The 16,079-nt window shown below is 41.5% G+C and overlaps 2 protein-coding genes across 5 annotated transcripts in view; one reads left to right on the forward strand and one right to left on the reverse strand.

Moving 5' to 3' along the window:
• polb (polymerase (DNA directed), beta) overlaps window positions 1-16,079 on the forward strand; it is a 205,665-nt gene that overhangs the window by 140,406 nt on the left and 49,180 nt on the right. The gene's annotated exons all lie outside the window — the stretch shown is intronic.
• On the reverse strand, window positions 443-14,873 carry plat (plasminogen activator, tissue). 4 transcript variants are annotated; one of them, XM_080765255.1, is made up of 15 exons: window positions 14,735-14,873; window positions 9,157-9,231; window positions 8,965-9,007; window positions 8,492-8,626; window positions 7,457-7,567; window positions 6,270-6,444; window positions 6,065-6,156; window positions 5,736-5,913; window positions 5,403-5,488; window positions 5,120-5,194; window positions 4,455-4,659; window positions 4,095-4,231; window positions 3,524-3,664; window positions 2,549-2,697; window positions 443-2,446 (listed from the first exon to the last, which is right to left on the reverse strand). In XM_080765255.1, the coding sequence occupies exons 2-15, from the start codon at window positions 9,217-9,219 to the stop codon at window positions 2,276-2,278; spliced, it is 1,761 nt and encodes a 586-aa protein (XP_080621381.1). In that variant the 5' UTR covers window positions 9,220-9,231; window positions 14,735-14,873; the 3' UTR covers window positions 443-2,275. The 4 variants fall into 4 exon arrangements, with proteins under 4 accessions (XP_080621381.1, XP_080621379.1, XP_080621380.1 ...); XM_080765253.1 differs by having other exon boundaries at window positions 8,881-9,007; XM_080765254.1 differs by lacking the exon at window positions 14,735-14,873 and adding an exon at window positions 11,084-11,315 and having other exon boundaries at window positions 8,881-9,007.

The raw sequence follows: 16,079 nt of genomic DNA on the forward strand, positions 1-16,079 counted from the left end.
ATTTTATTCATTTCTGTGTAATATTCATGTGTTTAGTCACTAGAGGGAGATATCGTGCTGCTCCTGGTGTAGGCTTATGGGTGTGACAGCAGGTGGGATAATCTCATTTGACAGTTACATTTTAAAGACCTGGAGAAATACATTTAGTAGCCTATAATAGTTGATACGTTTTTGTCTTCACTTTCCAATGTCTAATAAATTGCTATAGCAGGCCTACAGGCTGGAATAATCCAGATGGTCAATGATTTAACAGTTCCTCCTCCAATTAAACATTTTATATGCGGTCGCTTGTGATGTTTTGGTGTGGTCAATCCAATATATTAGTAACCAGTTTAAGCAAATGGAAACAATCCTTTAATGTTCAGAAGAAAGAAAGAAAGAAAGAAAGAAAGAAAGAAAAGGAATAAAGAAAATAAATAGGAATAATTACGGAAAACTTAAACATTCCTTCCAAACATAATTTATTAAAAAATAAGGTACATTTATGAAATGTGGTTAATATAGCAGTAACAATAAATTAATAAACTAAATACATTGTATCACACATTCAAGTTGCTACAAAATCATACAAAATACACATAAATATGAACTGAATACAAAACATCAATCACCTGCAACCCAAGAAAAGGTGAAGCATTGAAACTGAAGTATACAACAATGGAGGCTGGATTTACCGTCAACAAGCATTTTGTTGTAGTACTGTATACAATAAATCCTCTGTTAATTTGATGTCTGAGAGTGTACACGTGACCAATAGGCACACGTAGTTGTGTAGTCCATTTGGTTACATTTGTATACCCTCGGAGTTGCAAATGGATAAATGAATACTTAGGATTTTACGGTGTGAGAACATGTCCAAGTCATTTAAAATCAACATTGAAACAATATAGACCTCCTTGCCTGGGCTCAACCCAGGCGTTAAGTGGTGCATGGTTGAATGAGCATCAAAAAGTTGATCCATGCTCTCCATTTCCAACTCGTGTAGTGGATCTGAAAGGGCAGGACATACAGTACTGTAGCAAGCTAGAATTAAATGTACTCCATGGTTTTCTCCCTACAGCTGTCGGAACTATTCACATCTACCAGAGGACAGAGAGGGACCACAGTGAGTTTAAAGGGGAAAACCACTCATTCTCAACATTGATGTCATTAATATACCTTAGAGTTGTTGTGTAGATGCAATAAAAAGTCTCTCCCCCCCCCTTCTGTGTAGCCTAGAACTGTCTAGAACTACGTCTAGGTCTAGAACTTTGGGTCATGTGATCAGTGACATCACAAAGATGTACTCTGCAAGCCAAAAAGTACATCTTGAGTGGTTTTCCCCTTTAAGTGCATGGAAGATGCACGGCAAAATCCTGAGTATTAATTAAACTCTGAGAGTGTATAAGAGTTGACCCGTCATGGACTATTTTTTATTTAGGATTTTGCAGTGTGTAATCTCAATTGACTCTGAACCAGCAGATAGTCTTATGATTAACATTACATGACAGAACCTCACAATATATTCTTTAAAGAAAAAAAAAAGAAAAAGCCCTTTTGGGTAGCTAACTCATTCTTATATGAATTGTTGTGCAGGATAAAAACAAATGTTAAAAGTAAATTAGTGGAGATGTTATCTGATTTGCTACTGACCTAAAAGAAAATCTACATTCCACCAAACTAATATGAAGCCATTTGGAATGTGTCTGTGTCATCTAACACTGGTGAAGAACAGATCAACAGGAACAGATTCCTATCGCGTATATGCTGTAAATCCACATCTAACACACATTTTAGATGACATGTCTATTATTTCCCTGCTGGTTCTTTAAATGAACCTACAGTACACTGATAATCTACTCTCCAAACTGTGTGTCACTTAGGCTAGTGAAACGCAGGTGACCAAGAATTAAGTAGAGATTCATGTGTGTAAAAAGAACAATACCAATAGACCCGTCTAGATGGCACAGGAGGAGTGGCAGGTATTTCTAGTTTCCTGTCCAAAACTCCAAATGTACAAAAGCATCCCTTAGGAAATGACCTAGCAAACCTGGAATTACAGAGGGGCAAACATATGAAAACATACATATGACTGAGGCCCCTTCTTCTGTCTCTGTAGAAGAGGTTTCAAAGCTTCTGATGTCTGATGTGACATGTATCCACTTAGTCAATGGATGTTTAGACAACAGGTAAGCAGGTCCGTGGAACAGATTCAGAGTCACATTTCACTCTGTCTGTTTCGTGCGATATGTATGGGGGTATATTCATCCCACACAGCATCCCTCACTCCCTCAATCTAGATATCAGGGTTTGCCCTCCTTTTGCCGTTTATCCAGTCAATGTAGCGGGTGACTCGGGTATACACCCCAGGCTTGCCCTTCTTGCCACAGCCGTCGCCCCAGCTGATCACACCCATCAGAGTCATCTTGCCATCCTTTGGACAGACAAGAGGACCGCCAGAGTCGCCCTGAGCACGATCAGTGAGAGAGAAAGACACGGTTAGAACTCAATTTGTACAAGCAAACAAACAGGAACCCCTGGCCTGTTAAATATGAGTTCTGGTCCTCACCTTGCAGGCATCATCCTTCTCCCGGGTGTCCCCTGCACACAGCATGTTGGCGGTGACGGGCCGTCCGGACAACACCTCTGGGATGCAACGCTCCTGGGGCCACAGGCGAACGAAACCTCTCTTAATGCGTGCTGAGTACTCTGCAGAGACTGTGGAGACAATATGTTTAGAGAACTGCCATGTGTTCGTTCACACATTATTACATTATTAAATTACAGAAAAATCTGTTATTATTGTTCATGTTTTTAGTACGTTATGAGCTAATTATTACATTATGAGCCCTTATTACATTATGAGCAGTTATTACATTATGAGTTGCTACTTGTATGCTGTTTAGATGTTGTTTTTAGTGATTCTAAAAACGCCTTCTAAATCCTAACCTGCAATATTTCAAATATTTATATAGCAGAATAGTTTTTTTGTAAGTTTTGAATACTGTACTTATAATGTACACTGTACAGTATAAGTACACTGTACTTATACTGTACACTGTACAGTATAAGTACACTGTACAGAACCCCAAGAGGGGTTCCCGTCCAGAAGGGTTAGAACATCAAAAGGGGTTCCCGCCCAAAATGGGTAAAAGTACTTTGAGCTACATTTTGTGTATGAAACTTGATTATGATAATTAGCTGAGCTGCTGTGAAGTGGCGAGTGCAAAACCCAAGTCAATCTGCTTGCAAATTTGTCAACCAGAGGGTGGTGAACATTTTTCTCTTGTTAATAGTAGTATTAGTATCATATCAATGTTCATAGCCCAACCTTCCATACAGTACAAGACATAACTAAAGTTAGAGATAATATCATAGCTGATAAGAAACTACATGCTGTCCATACAGGTGCAAAAGTTCAATTGGTTTATGAAAAAAAAACTAAAATTGGCCTATCATGCTTATGTATGCCACATCATCGGACATAAAAAAGACAATAATGGAAAAGGTAATGGAATTTCAAATAATAAAGACATTTCCATACACTCTGTAGCTTTCCCATATCCAGAGATCTCGCACTCGGTCCAATCAGGCAGCACGAGCCCTGCTTCAGGTAGACATGCTGGCAAAACCTCTGGAGAGTTCACCGCACACATGCCAATGTCACTCTTCAACTTTAGAAGGGCTAGAAATGGAAAAGAAGTAGAAGTGGAATAAATTAAGGAAGAAGGGTAACACATTGTGGAGAATGTGGGATAAGGACAAAGTGATTGATTTTACATTTTACAAGCTTAAAGCATACAGCACAACTGATTTGGTGGTGCTTTTAGTACAAAATATAGGTGATATTTCAACAGCAGAATGAACTAGAATGCACTCTGTCGAGGTTCCAACTTGCGCAAGTTACGTCACCATCAACAGCCAATAAGGGACCACCATTCTTCCATACCCAGCCGATCACCAAACGTACCTTAGTTACATCATCAGCTAATCCCTGATTGGCCGACGGACAACACCGACATACGACCGACATACGCAACCGATTAAAGTACTTGCGCAAGTAATTACAGAATAATTACAGAATTGATTACCTTGTTAATTAATGTTTTACTCACCAATATCATTGTCAAAGGTGTCCGGATCAAAATTCTCATGAAGCCAGAACTTTTCAACCTCAAAAATCTGCTCACTGCTTGAGTTCTGCTTACGGAATGTTCTTCCCAGAACAACCTGCAGTTGTGATGCTTCATTCCTGAAATGAACATGGAATGCATTTGTACAATGCAGTATGATTCATGGGAAACGTGTGTGTGTGTGTGTGTGTGTGTGTGTGTGTGTGTGTGTGTGTGTGTGTGTGTGTGTGTGTGTGTGTGTGTGTGTGTGTGTGTGTGTGTGTGTGTGTGTGTGTGTGTGTGTGTGTGTGTGTGTGTGTGTGTGGATGTCTTTGCATGATTGCGTGATTGAGTGATACCTACTTCTCCTCAAAGCAGTGTGCGGCAGTTAAGACCCAGCAGGAGTCAATGAGGATTCCACCACACAGCAGAAAGTGTTCCTTGTGCCGGGGCCGGTACGCATTGATGGCCGCCTGCCATGGCTGTTCGGTGATATCACTCTCCTGGCCTCCAAACATACGGAAGGAGGGACGACTCAGAGAGTTGTCTAAGCGCTGGCCACATGTTGCTGCAGAGGTTGTAGTATGGAGGTTAGAACGAATGGACATCTTCATCTTTACTGTGTGTATGACAGGGGTACTTGAACGGGTCCCCAGAAAAATGAACAAATGCATCAACCCTCTTTTATACTTTTGAAAAATAGCCTATTTACAAGCTCTAACCCGTTCAGACCCTAATCTAATCTCTAATCTACGCTCAGACCCGTAGATCTGCAAAATTCAAACAATGATGAAAATCTGTTAAAAATGTGAAATCATTTTGAAAACACAAATCTTCCCTGTCACAGAACCTTTTCACATTGGGGTCAGTACATATCAATTTGGGTGTACTTGACATGAAAATGTTTGAGAACCACACAGTGCATGACATCGCCAATCAATGGATGGATAGACATAACAAACATGCATAGGAAATCATGGAAATATTAAAGAAACATGCCACTAATGATTAATGTTAATGTGTACTACCTCTATTATTATTGTTAGTGGTGGGTCCGCGGGGGCCCAGGGGGCCCAGAGTGGTAATGATGATTGGACGCCTCGCTGAAAAAGAAAGATTATTTTTAAATCATTCCACATTTGACATCATTTATCGTAACACAGTTAGTTAATATGATAATTTCTATGTTAGTAAGTACCGCTACATTTATCTCTGTTGCCTTCATATACTTATGATATTTTGGTGACATTTCCCATACTGTTTTGGCAACATTATTTTTTGCAAGTCATGGACACATGAGGATATACTCACAGCATTTCTTGATATTGCACTGCTCCCAGTTCAACTTCATGTTCTTGTAGACGTAGCACCATGGACTCGCGTCACCATCTGGGTTCCTGGGGGGTGAAGAAATGGGGATTATAAGTTTGTTGTTTATTTAGGACACTTGATCCACACAAACAGTAATGAAGTAGTGTGTGTGTGTGTGTGTGTGTGTGTGTGTGTGTGTGTGTGTGTGTGTGTGTGTGTGTGTGTGTGTGTGTGTGTGTGTGTGTGTGTGTGTGTGTGTGTGTGTGTGTGTGTGTGTGTGCGCAAGTCAGTGTACATTTTCTATTTATATAAAATATACGATTGTGTGTTTACCTGCAAAAGCTATGGCTGCCAAGCCCCACTTCCAGGGCGTTAGGTTTCCATGCGTTGTAGAAGTTGTTGCGTCTGATGAGGGGGGAGTCCCAGGGAAGACAGCGAGTGCCGGTCCTACTGGCAGCTGTGGTGCCTCTGTAGGACTTGCCAGAGCCCTGCGTGCACTCCCGGTTCTTATCTGCACCGTAACATGCACAGAATGAAGCGGTTAAGTCAAATGACAAATAGGGGGATGTCTATGCAATTAATTTTACTATCAGGCACAATAGGGCAGGGGTGTAATGGGGACTGCATTTAAAAACTAAATCATGAAAAGTGAAATTGTGTACCTTCTGGACACTTGGGCAAGGTACAGAACTGCCAGTCGACCTGAGTGTTTTTGTAGACGTAGCACCAAGGAGTAGTGTCATTGTCTGGGTTTCTGAAAGTTAAGAGGAAACAAGGTTGACAGTGTGAAGAAGGCATCATTTGTCCTTCATCAGGAAAATCTCTAGCTAAATTATGTATCAAAGCTGATAGGTTGGCGCTGCATACCGGCAGAAGTTGTGATTGCCCAGTGCTAGGCTGCTGGCGTCAGGTCTCTTGGCTGTAAACTTCCTCCCCCTCAGAGATGTAGAGTTCCAGTTGATGCACTCTGCTCCTGTGTGGCTGATACTCCATGTGCCCCGGTAGTCTACACCACGTCCTGCAATGCACTTCTCATTGGTGTCTATGGGGTAAGTAAAGACACAAGTTATTCTTCAGTTCATAAAGTAGACATTGGATAATTGAGATCTGGCACCGGCCAAGCCCAAGACTTATAGGGTGATAAATGCCAGTGTGTAAATTGCAATTACTTTTAGATTAAGTCAACATTTGTGTTACTCAAAGAAATGTTAACATTATTCAATTAAATGTATTTTCATTTGTTGTCACTTTGTCTTTTTCTCATAGTTGCACAATAGTTTGAGCAATTTGTGGTTTTAAGCAATGTTGGATAATCTGGGTCTGGCATCTGAAAACTCATTATTCTTTATTTGCAATAATTTGTCCATGAATAGATATTGTTTTCAGTCACTTCTTGAGCCGTTGAGAGGGTGGAGTGACCGACGGCCTAAAAACATGGAGCCCACAGAAACAAAAACTCTTATATGCCAACAATTCATTTTCTTTCCATAGTTTATTATCCTTTCTCTTTTCCATCCAGTCCTTGATGCCTATGAGTCACACAACAAGTCTGTTAGCCCTAACTATAGCCACTAACAAGGTCATGGAAGGGAAACTCTAATTAGGGTCGTGTCACACTTAACCATACTATGGAGATGGATGATGTCAGGATTACAGAGTCAAAATTAAACCCAGAGAAACGTGGGGCATAGTTGTTGTTTTTTTATGGGGTTTTTTCGCCTTTATTTTCTATTTTTTATGGAGGGACAGACAGTATAGGCTGACACAGGTCAGCCTATACACAGGTGCCTGGACCACTGAGCCATGGCCCAGCGTGGGGCATAGTTTTATTAAAAGGATGAACCATATACAGTAGGCTATTGCACAGAAAACCAGATGCACAACAAGAATTATGATCAGAATCACTTTACATAATTGCCAAGTTGTTTCCACTTTATGGCAAGTCTGACATTAGTCACTCACGCAGAGTCCAATATGCATATGTACAGTATGACAATTAAACACGAGTTACACACAAAAATCAAGTACTGTAATATATGATTGTTGATACTTACTGATCTCACACTGAGTCCCAGTGAAGCCTGGGGGACACTGGCATAGGTAGTCTGCAGAGTACAGAGCCTTCTTACACGTTCCTCCATTATAGCACCTCGAAACGTCACAATCTGTGGGAGACACATGAGGCGTTCATTTACTTTGTGGGTATGATTTAATTCCTATTTTATTGGCACAAATATGACCCAAAATAGATGTTTGCTAATAAGCCACAAGTGTTTTAGAAAGCCTCCATTAATTTGACCTTCAAGACATCATGTCATGTAAGGTTAATTAAAACCGTGTTGTTTTGTTGTTATAAAGCTCCAGCAACATCGCCAATCCGCAATTGTCTTTATTGTTTAATAATTCCTAAAGGCCACATAACATCCTGATCACTGCTGTTGGCATTCTGGTCTCACAGGCGGTTTGGCAGACTGAAATGTGGTTGTAATTTGTCAGAGGGAGGGGTCTGTAATGCGTCATAGAGTTCGTCAATAGGGGCCCGGGGGTGAATGCGTGTATGAGCTGCTCTGATGAGAGTACTCCTAACAGTCCCAGACTAAACTTGCTTTTTATTCTGACATCCCAACAGCATCTAGGAGGAATACAAGTAAGACAAACGTGGAAGAAAATCGAAAGACAATCGATAACATTGATTGCCATACTGAGGCCTAATTTGTGACTTTGTTGTATGACTTCGTCGCTTGCCAGATGACTGTGTCGCAGACAGACAGACAGACAGACAGACAGACAGACAGACAGACAGACAGACAGACAGACAGACATGTAGGAAGATAATTACAGTATCAAACAGAGACAGCAAAATCAAAGTTCTGTTCATTCTGGGAATAGAGACCACACAGAACGAAAATGTAACAGTAAAAAGACATACAGTATCAGCTCATCAGTTCAGCTGCTTGTGTGATTGCATGATTGCATGAATGTGTGTGTGTGTGTGTGTGTGTGTGTGTGTGTGTGTGTGTGTGTGTGTGTGTGTGTGTGTGTGTGTGTGTGTGTGTGTGTGTGTGTGTGTCTTGTCTGTGTCCACTCACTGATAACAGGCACAAAATGACAGCGTTCTCTCCCCCACTTTTCACAGAAGCAGTACTCCACACGCTGTTCCTTCCATCTCAGCCACGTGTCCCCATAACTACGCAAGGCTGATGTTTGACTATCCTCACAATACGCTACAGGTACACAAATATTCACACACGGGACAAAGACAGATGGACAAATGGACACATTTAAACTACAGTCATCAAAAATACAAACATGGAAAGGCAATCATTATCACATGTAAAAGAAGGAACATGCAAAAAAGCGTTGAGGGGCCACAAGAGAGTGGAGACAACTTAAGACACATGACAGACAACAGAGACAATCTAATTATGGTGATGGTGGTGGTGTTAATGAAGACAAAATAAATAGTGATGGAGCTCACAAGTGGGGTCAAAAGAGGGTGAGGGTGACTTGTGGACACGTATAATCACAAGGGTCCGCCTGGGTGGCTGCAGCACAATCTCACCTCTGAAAAAGCGTGTTCCTCTCTTAGCACGTTTGAGCTCGACCTGGAAGGGACGGCAGATAATTTAGACTAAGCCATGTGGGTGTCAAATACTACTGATATTCTGTGTTATTAATATGTGCAAGCAAGTTACAGGTGAGCAGACAGCTTCTAACAACAATAAGATCCCATTTGAGTGGGTGTAGTACTTACATTGTCTGCTAGGCTGCAGCAGATAGCAGAGAGCAATATCAAAAGCGCCAATGTTCTGGCCATGATGACTTGTATCTGCATGGAATGAAAAAAAACCCACAATGACACACAAGTAAAAAAAAAAGAGAGAGTTTTTTTGAGTGGCGCCCCTCCTATGTCCATCTTTTAGTGTGCATATAAACACTAAATTAAATGCCATTGATAATGAATGGCCATTTTTATGTCATTGTCCCAACACAAACATTAAATGCTATTGATAATGAATGGCCAGTTTTGAGTACACAAACATTAAAAGCTGGACATAGGATGTGATTGGCCGGAATGAGTTGATGCATGATGATGTATGATGATAAGAGCGCCCTTCACTTCACACGGGTGTGATTGTTATAAAGCAGTATAAAAGGACAATGCCTGAAATCCAAGAGGAGATTTCCTGGCGTTTTATTCCCGGCAATGGAAATGTTCTATCGTGAATCTGTCATCCATACCAAGGACATAAGCTACTGTACAAGAAAAAAAGTCCAACAGGGGACACCAATGCTACACTCTTTCACTTCCTTCCTGAATTCCACCTTAGCCTAAGTCTTCCCTTGAGCAGGAGGAACCACGAGGGAGGAAAGGGTGGATAATATGTGGCACTAGTGGGAAACAGAGTCATTTCAAGTTCACTGAAGTTGCGTTGATTTCCTTTTCCTGAAGTAGTAGATAAGGAGTCATAATAGCCTTTGGATTGGATCGTCCATGCGAATACATTTGTGTTTATGTTTGGAGGATGTTTGAAGATGCTAAACAAAGGTCCTCTCATGCAGTGATGCGCACACAGGTTACAGGCTGAGACAAATGGGTTACCAACTATCTATAGCACTGGTTGTTACAACAATGGGACAATATACCTGATGAAAATGTGTGCAGAGTTTCACTGCGCCTGCATGACATATTTGTAATCTTCATCATATTTACAGTTTCTCTTTACCACAGGGACAAAGTTGTGAGGAAACTTTCTGAAAACTTAAACACTGACCACCACAACGAAGGCCAAGCCATAACAAAACAAGTGTCCAAAATCTGGACAACTGAACAGAAACCACAGCAGACATAACGTTTCTGTTCTGCACAATCTTGCTATATGCAACAGATGTGAATGGATAAAGTGACTCAATAAAAAGGAGGGGAAAATGAAGGAAAATGAAGGAGGAAAATGAAGGAGTCCTCTTTGACTTTTCAGTCAAAGAGGACATTTAGGTTTAAGACTGATTCCTGTAGTCTCTAGTCTGTCTGGACACCGACCAGTTTGTGGAGATGAGAAACGTGGAAGATAAGCCCCGTTCACTCCTCAGTCAAGTGTGAGTAACCGTGAGTCACGAACTGAGGTTTGAGTGGGATGGGGGGTGGGGTGGGGGGTAATGGAAAAGGAAGGAAAAGGGGTGTAAAAGGGAAGAAAGACTAGAAGGGAAAATGGGAAAGAAAATGGGAAAGCAGTACACACAAAAACGAGTAGAGCCAGAAGAGGACTAAAACAAAGTTGCATGCAAACCAGCGTAAGAGCTTTTTTGATACACAGACACCTAACAAACAATTGCATACACATACATGAGGTGCTGCACGCTTGTGTTGTTAGACACCTTTTTACAGACTGCTGCTCTCCATTGACTCACTACCCTGTGGGTGACTGAGCTAACAGAAAACAGAAAACACACACACACACACACACACACACACACACACACACACACACACACACACACAGGCACACATGTACACACATGCAGAGCTCAGGAACGTAGAGGTAGTCTAAGCTCCCTGGCAACAAAGCTACACAGTTCACTATGTTCATTGTCCCAGGAACTAGACCCTCCCCGAGCTTTAACAGTGAATGCCGTATAGGATTTCACCATTAAAACACACGCGCAAACGTGCACACACTCACCGTAATGAACACAGGCGTCTGGGAGACTGGCCCTCGGTCAGGCAGAGGAACGATCTGTCACTCTGCTGTATGTTGTTTCGACCCCCTAACTGAACCTCACAGGCAGCTGATCAATAACAGCCGCCGTTCTGTTTCATTTCCTTTTTTGTTTCCTTTGTGCAGCTGTTGAGCTGTGTCCCGTCGCCCCTCTCTCCACCCCTGTCAGCTGAAAACATGTGTTTCCTGCTGCAGTACTGTCAGTTTTATGTCCAGTGCCCTTGACGTTGACAAACATATATATATCCGCTCGCACGCTCAAACCCATCAGGCGTTAACATATGTTTATCCCACCCATTCTAAGGTCTGTGGTATCCGTCACGCAGGGGCCCTTCTGGGGCGCCACCATGACCACCACAGGATTATCAGCAGCTTTTTGACAGCCCCACCATCCAGTTTGCCTCAATTTCAGCTGCATTTGTGGTCTGTCTTACAAGATAGACACAGGAATTTATATTATATAAACTAACGTACAGGCGGGCGGAAAAACGTCGGCATAGTAGAAAGGGGATTTCTTGTGCACTCAGATGTTTTTTTTATTGTATACAACATGCAGTTTAACTAATTTCCTACAGGGCATTAGGGCTGTCTGTCCCACCCAAGGGTGGCTTTTGACTGTATTCTGTGTGACGCGTGTCAGTGGCTCCCTGGGGAGGTACAGAATTGCTGTGGGTTTCTTAGGTCAAACATGACTGGATCATACGAAAACAACAGTGTGGGAGAGTTAAACTACAGCTAGACTGTGAGTCAGCATCAACTTTGTTGCTTCAATTTAAAACACGTTTGAGTAGGATAATGCCAATAGACAGATAAACAAACAGCTGCATGTGCACACAATATAGTCTGAGAGAGAGAGAGTTCCTACTTCCTCCACATACTGAATTTACTCCATATCTTTGAACCTTTGTAATGGGCAACTCCCTAACATTATTCACTTCCAGTATTGTGCAGCTGCACAAAATGAATGGAATTGGCTTTGAGTGCCCCTGATCCTCGACTCTCTTGTGAGATGAGTTCAACAGCACATTACCAAGAATGTGTGATGATGATGCTGTGCTGAGTTTGTATAGGTTGGTAGTGAGACATTCTTCTCACTTCCAGTAACATGGCCAGAATGTCAAGTCAGGGTTTGTGGGGTGATCAGAGAAATGAATGCCAAAACTGTTACACGATAAAGTTAATATTATAGCATATGCAATTGTGGCTTGATTTGGCTGAATTTGCACGGCCCATGGTCAGTAGAAATATGGCTACAGCAAAAACCAACTTGAGTTGAGATATTTCCTTCAAATATCTCTCCACTTTCTATCCTCTGTCTCTCTTTACTTCACCGCTAGAATCAACTGATGTTCCTTTTGAAGTCTGCCCAATTACTCACTCTCTCACTGTCCACTCTCTGTTGAAGCCTTTCAGTTTAGCATAATCCTAATTTTACTTTGTTGTAGCAACATGGTGCAACCATTTTTGGAACACAAAGTTTAATAGACAATTAGAATATGGTTTTCTTTGGCAACAATCAGTACTTCATACATATAGCATTGATAGCAATAGCGAATATAATATTATTTGCCAACCTGAACCCCATGATGCTGTTATGAACATAGAGAATAGAATAATACTGCTTCTCCCGACCTTTAATTACCTCTACCAATTAAAGGCTTATCGCTTGAAGCCTGTATGACAGTAGCTAAAACTAAACATGCAGGTAATATGTTTAGATATGAAGTTATGAAATATAACCTCAGTGGGTATGGTAAGCTGCTTGACAGGCCTTATCTTTGCCCCACTGGGAGCTTTCCATAATCCTTCATTGCAGTACCCTTCGGAACAGAGAGCTGCATTGTAGCCCTTTGATTGTCATTCTACGCTTGCACCCTTCATTAGGAACGCTGAAAGCAGCTATAGAACATACTGAAGACTCAGAGAGAGGACCACAAGAGGGGTGTACGTGGAAGGAGCAGGTGATGACATCAGGCACAAATAGCAGAAACTGGAGGAGATAATAAGCCGTGTGGAACAATGGGAGCAAATGAAAGAGAGCATACTGTACGTCAGGCAAACAGAACGGGGAGGACAGAGCAGGGAGAAGAGTGATGCTTAATGTATATGCTCCGCCGTACTGTTGAAGGAATACAGAGACAGGGAGGGAAGTGAGAAGGTACATGGAATGACCATCCAACTGGAGGTCATACAATTAGTTGGCTTGTTCAGTCCTATACAGTAGATGTAAGGCCGGATGAGAAAGAAACGTTATTCAGATACACTTGTCTAAAAACTCACCAAATAGTCACTCATTGTCAAGAAATCTGACTCCATCATCCTCTCATCTTTCACACACATAGTGTATGCAGTACACTGCAAGCTTCTGTTCAATCTACACCGCTCTGACCTATGAGCTGTGTGGCTGTCTGTCCATGTAGGCCTGATCCCCTGAGTCACAGAAATTAGTCTGCCCCCCCCCCCCCCAATGCCCTGAGCCAGACTCACAAAGCCTACTGACTGACCACACTGTAAAGAATGAAGATAATTAATTAATTTAATTACTTCCTCCCTGCTTAGAAAACCCTCAGACACCGCATCAGTGAGTGTAGTGTTGAAAAACTCACGTCATGATACATGCTGTGGAGTGGAATTCCAAGAACATGGCTAAGACAAGACGTAAGTATACGGTCTAACTCTAACCCAAGACTGTACCTCCCTGATATGTCGGCCAATGATCCAGTGCAGGGTTAGTCAAGTTCTGGCACTGGATGGACACACACACACACACACACACACAGACACACACACACACACACACACACACACACACACACACACACACACACACACACACAGTCTCTCACACACACACACACACACACACACACACACACACACACAGAGGTCTCTTATCAGTTTCTCCCTTTCACACACCCACACAAGCTCTGAATAGCGTGACATTGAATTGAATAGCAGTGCATCATGCATGTCACATGCCTCCTCCTTTACTGCAATAATAGCAATGTGTTATTTAATCTCCAAAATATTTTTTTTTTAAATAATGAAGCATCCAAAAAATGTCCACTTAGACAAGTCAGTGGACAGTGCGAGACTCCAGAAAACTGGATTAATCAGCATGTCCTTCAGTTCAGATAGATCTCACTTGTGCTGTCATTTTCTAATACAGCCTTCAATTCCACAAATCTGATCCCCCATCAATGATGGGGGATCAGATTTGTGGAATTGAATTGATGATGGGCCATCATCACCAGTATCAAAACGACTAAAAGTAAAATATGTTTGCATTATTTTTGATACAATTTGAAGATAAAATTAAAATTAAAAGAACTAAACTATCCAAATAATATGGATAGTTGAGATAGCCTATATGACCACAAAAGTAACGATAACAATTGTTAATTATTTATTATAACTGATGAACGCCGTTTTATGTGCATCTCCAATTACAATGCAAATTGCCAATCCCAACGCTATAAAAAGCATTACCACAATAATGATCCGATCCCAGTCCACAGCTGATATCAATCCAAATAAGTTCCGCTGCGCTAAAGAGGCTATTCCGTTATCGGCCACAAGCAAACCATTTAATACAGAAGTAGAAACAGGTCTTACCGGACAATAATGTGCCGTTCAATTCTCGATATCCCTCAAGAATAGCAAAAGGTTCTGGAGTCTGGAATGGTCAATTGTCGCTCGGACTATGTTTGCTCTCCTCGTTCCCCCGTTTTTATTCGCCCGCTCCACGCATTCCGTCCGGATGATGATGATGATGGTGATGATGCAGCTCATGGGCGGTGTCAGTCACCACGGGACTGTCCCACACCAACACACCAGGTGGATTCTGAAATCAAGAATAATGACGTCATTGTATCTATTTATTTTAGATATCATCTATCTATCTATCTATCTATAAAGTAGAATAACTATCACTTAGAACTCAAAACACAGGTACCTATATATTGTTAATAATAATAATTGATAATAATTAATTATTACATTGCTATTGTCAGAATTTTGTGTTGAATCCATTCGGATTAGGAAGGAAAGTAGCTAAGTACATTTACTCAAGTACTGTAAGTCTACTACAATGTATTCTATGTACTTACTTTTATTTTCACTATAGAATATCTTCCCTGTCCATGACCAGGGGCAGCGGTGGCCGAACGGTTTGCGGAGCGGTCTTGATATCGGAAGGTCGCTAGTTCGTATCCCCGGACCGGCACGTTAAAATTACCACCGTTGAAGTGCCCTTGGACAAGGCATTGAACCCCTATGAAATGTTCTATGAGCAGGGCCTGGCTGTAAACAAGTTCTTGAGCTTAGTCCAGTTAAACATATAGTACCTTTCCTTACCACATCATAAATCACAAACACTACGCGCACACACACACACACACACACACACACACACACACACACACACACACACACACAGAGTATATGACATGGCTTCATGTGAATCATGTTCAGTCAGTTGGATGTTGCTACAAACTCTCAAAGCCTCAGAGGGGGGATGCCTATCCCTATTCCAGCATGCTTTCAAGCATTTCAGTAAGTTCAAGATGAAATACAGTAATTGCAATGAATAATGTTGGCTACTATTGCAAGGGGAAAAAACAGTCTAAATTCTCCAAAACAACATCTTAGTAAAAATGATTACAGAGATAAAAATATGTTATTGCCTTTGGATCCGTTCTGTTATCCTTCCTATTCAACTTTTTAGAACTTTCAGTTTCAGCTGTACTAATTGCCCTCAAGCAATCAATAAAGTGTATCATGTCCATCAGTCCAGTCTCTGAAGCTTGTTTAAAATCAACTGCCAATATTTGCAAATGTTCCCAGATGCCCTCCCTCCTCAAGGAGTTGAAACACTGCATGTATCATCACTGTTAACTATGGCCTTAAACCTTACTACAAACAGACCTGAGTTATCTGCTATTTTTGGCTATACGGTATG

The sequence above is a fragment of the Protomyctophum bolini genome (assembly GCF_963924005.1).
Source record: "Protomyctophum bolini genome assembly, chromosome: 6".
Taxonomy (NCBI): domain Eukaryota; kingdom Metazoa; phylum Chordata; class Actinopteri; order Myctophiformes; family Myctophidae; genus Protomyctophum; species Protomyctophum bolini.

Coding starts and splice junctions, on each gene's coding strand:
- plat (XM_080765253.1), bottom strand. CDS start 9,219: ATGGCCAGAACATTGGCGCTTTTGATATTGCTCTCTGCTATCTGCTGC. Junction 6,445..7,456: donor TGGGACTCAGTGTGAGATCA/GTAAGTATCAAC, acceptor CTTACCCCATAG/ACACCAATGAGAAGTGCATT. Junction 2,447..2,548: donor AGAAGGATGATGCCTGCAAG/GTGAGGACCAGA, acceptor GATCGTGCTCAG/GGCGACTCTGGCGGTCCTCT.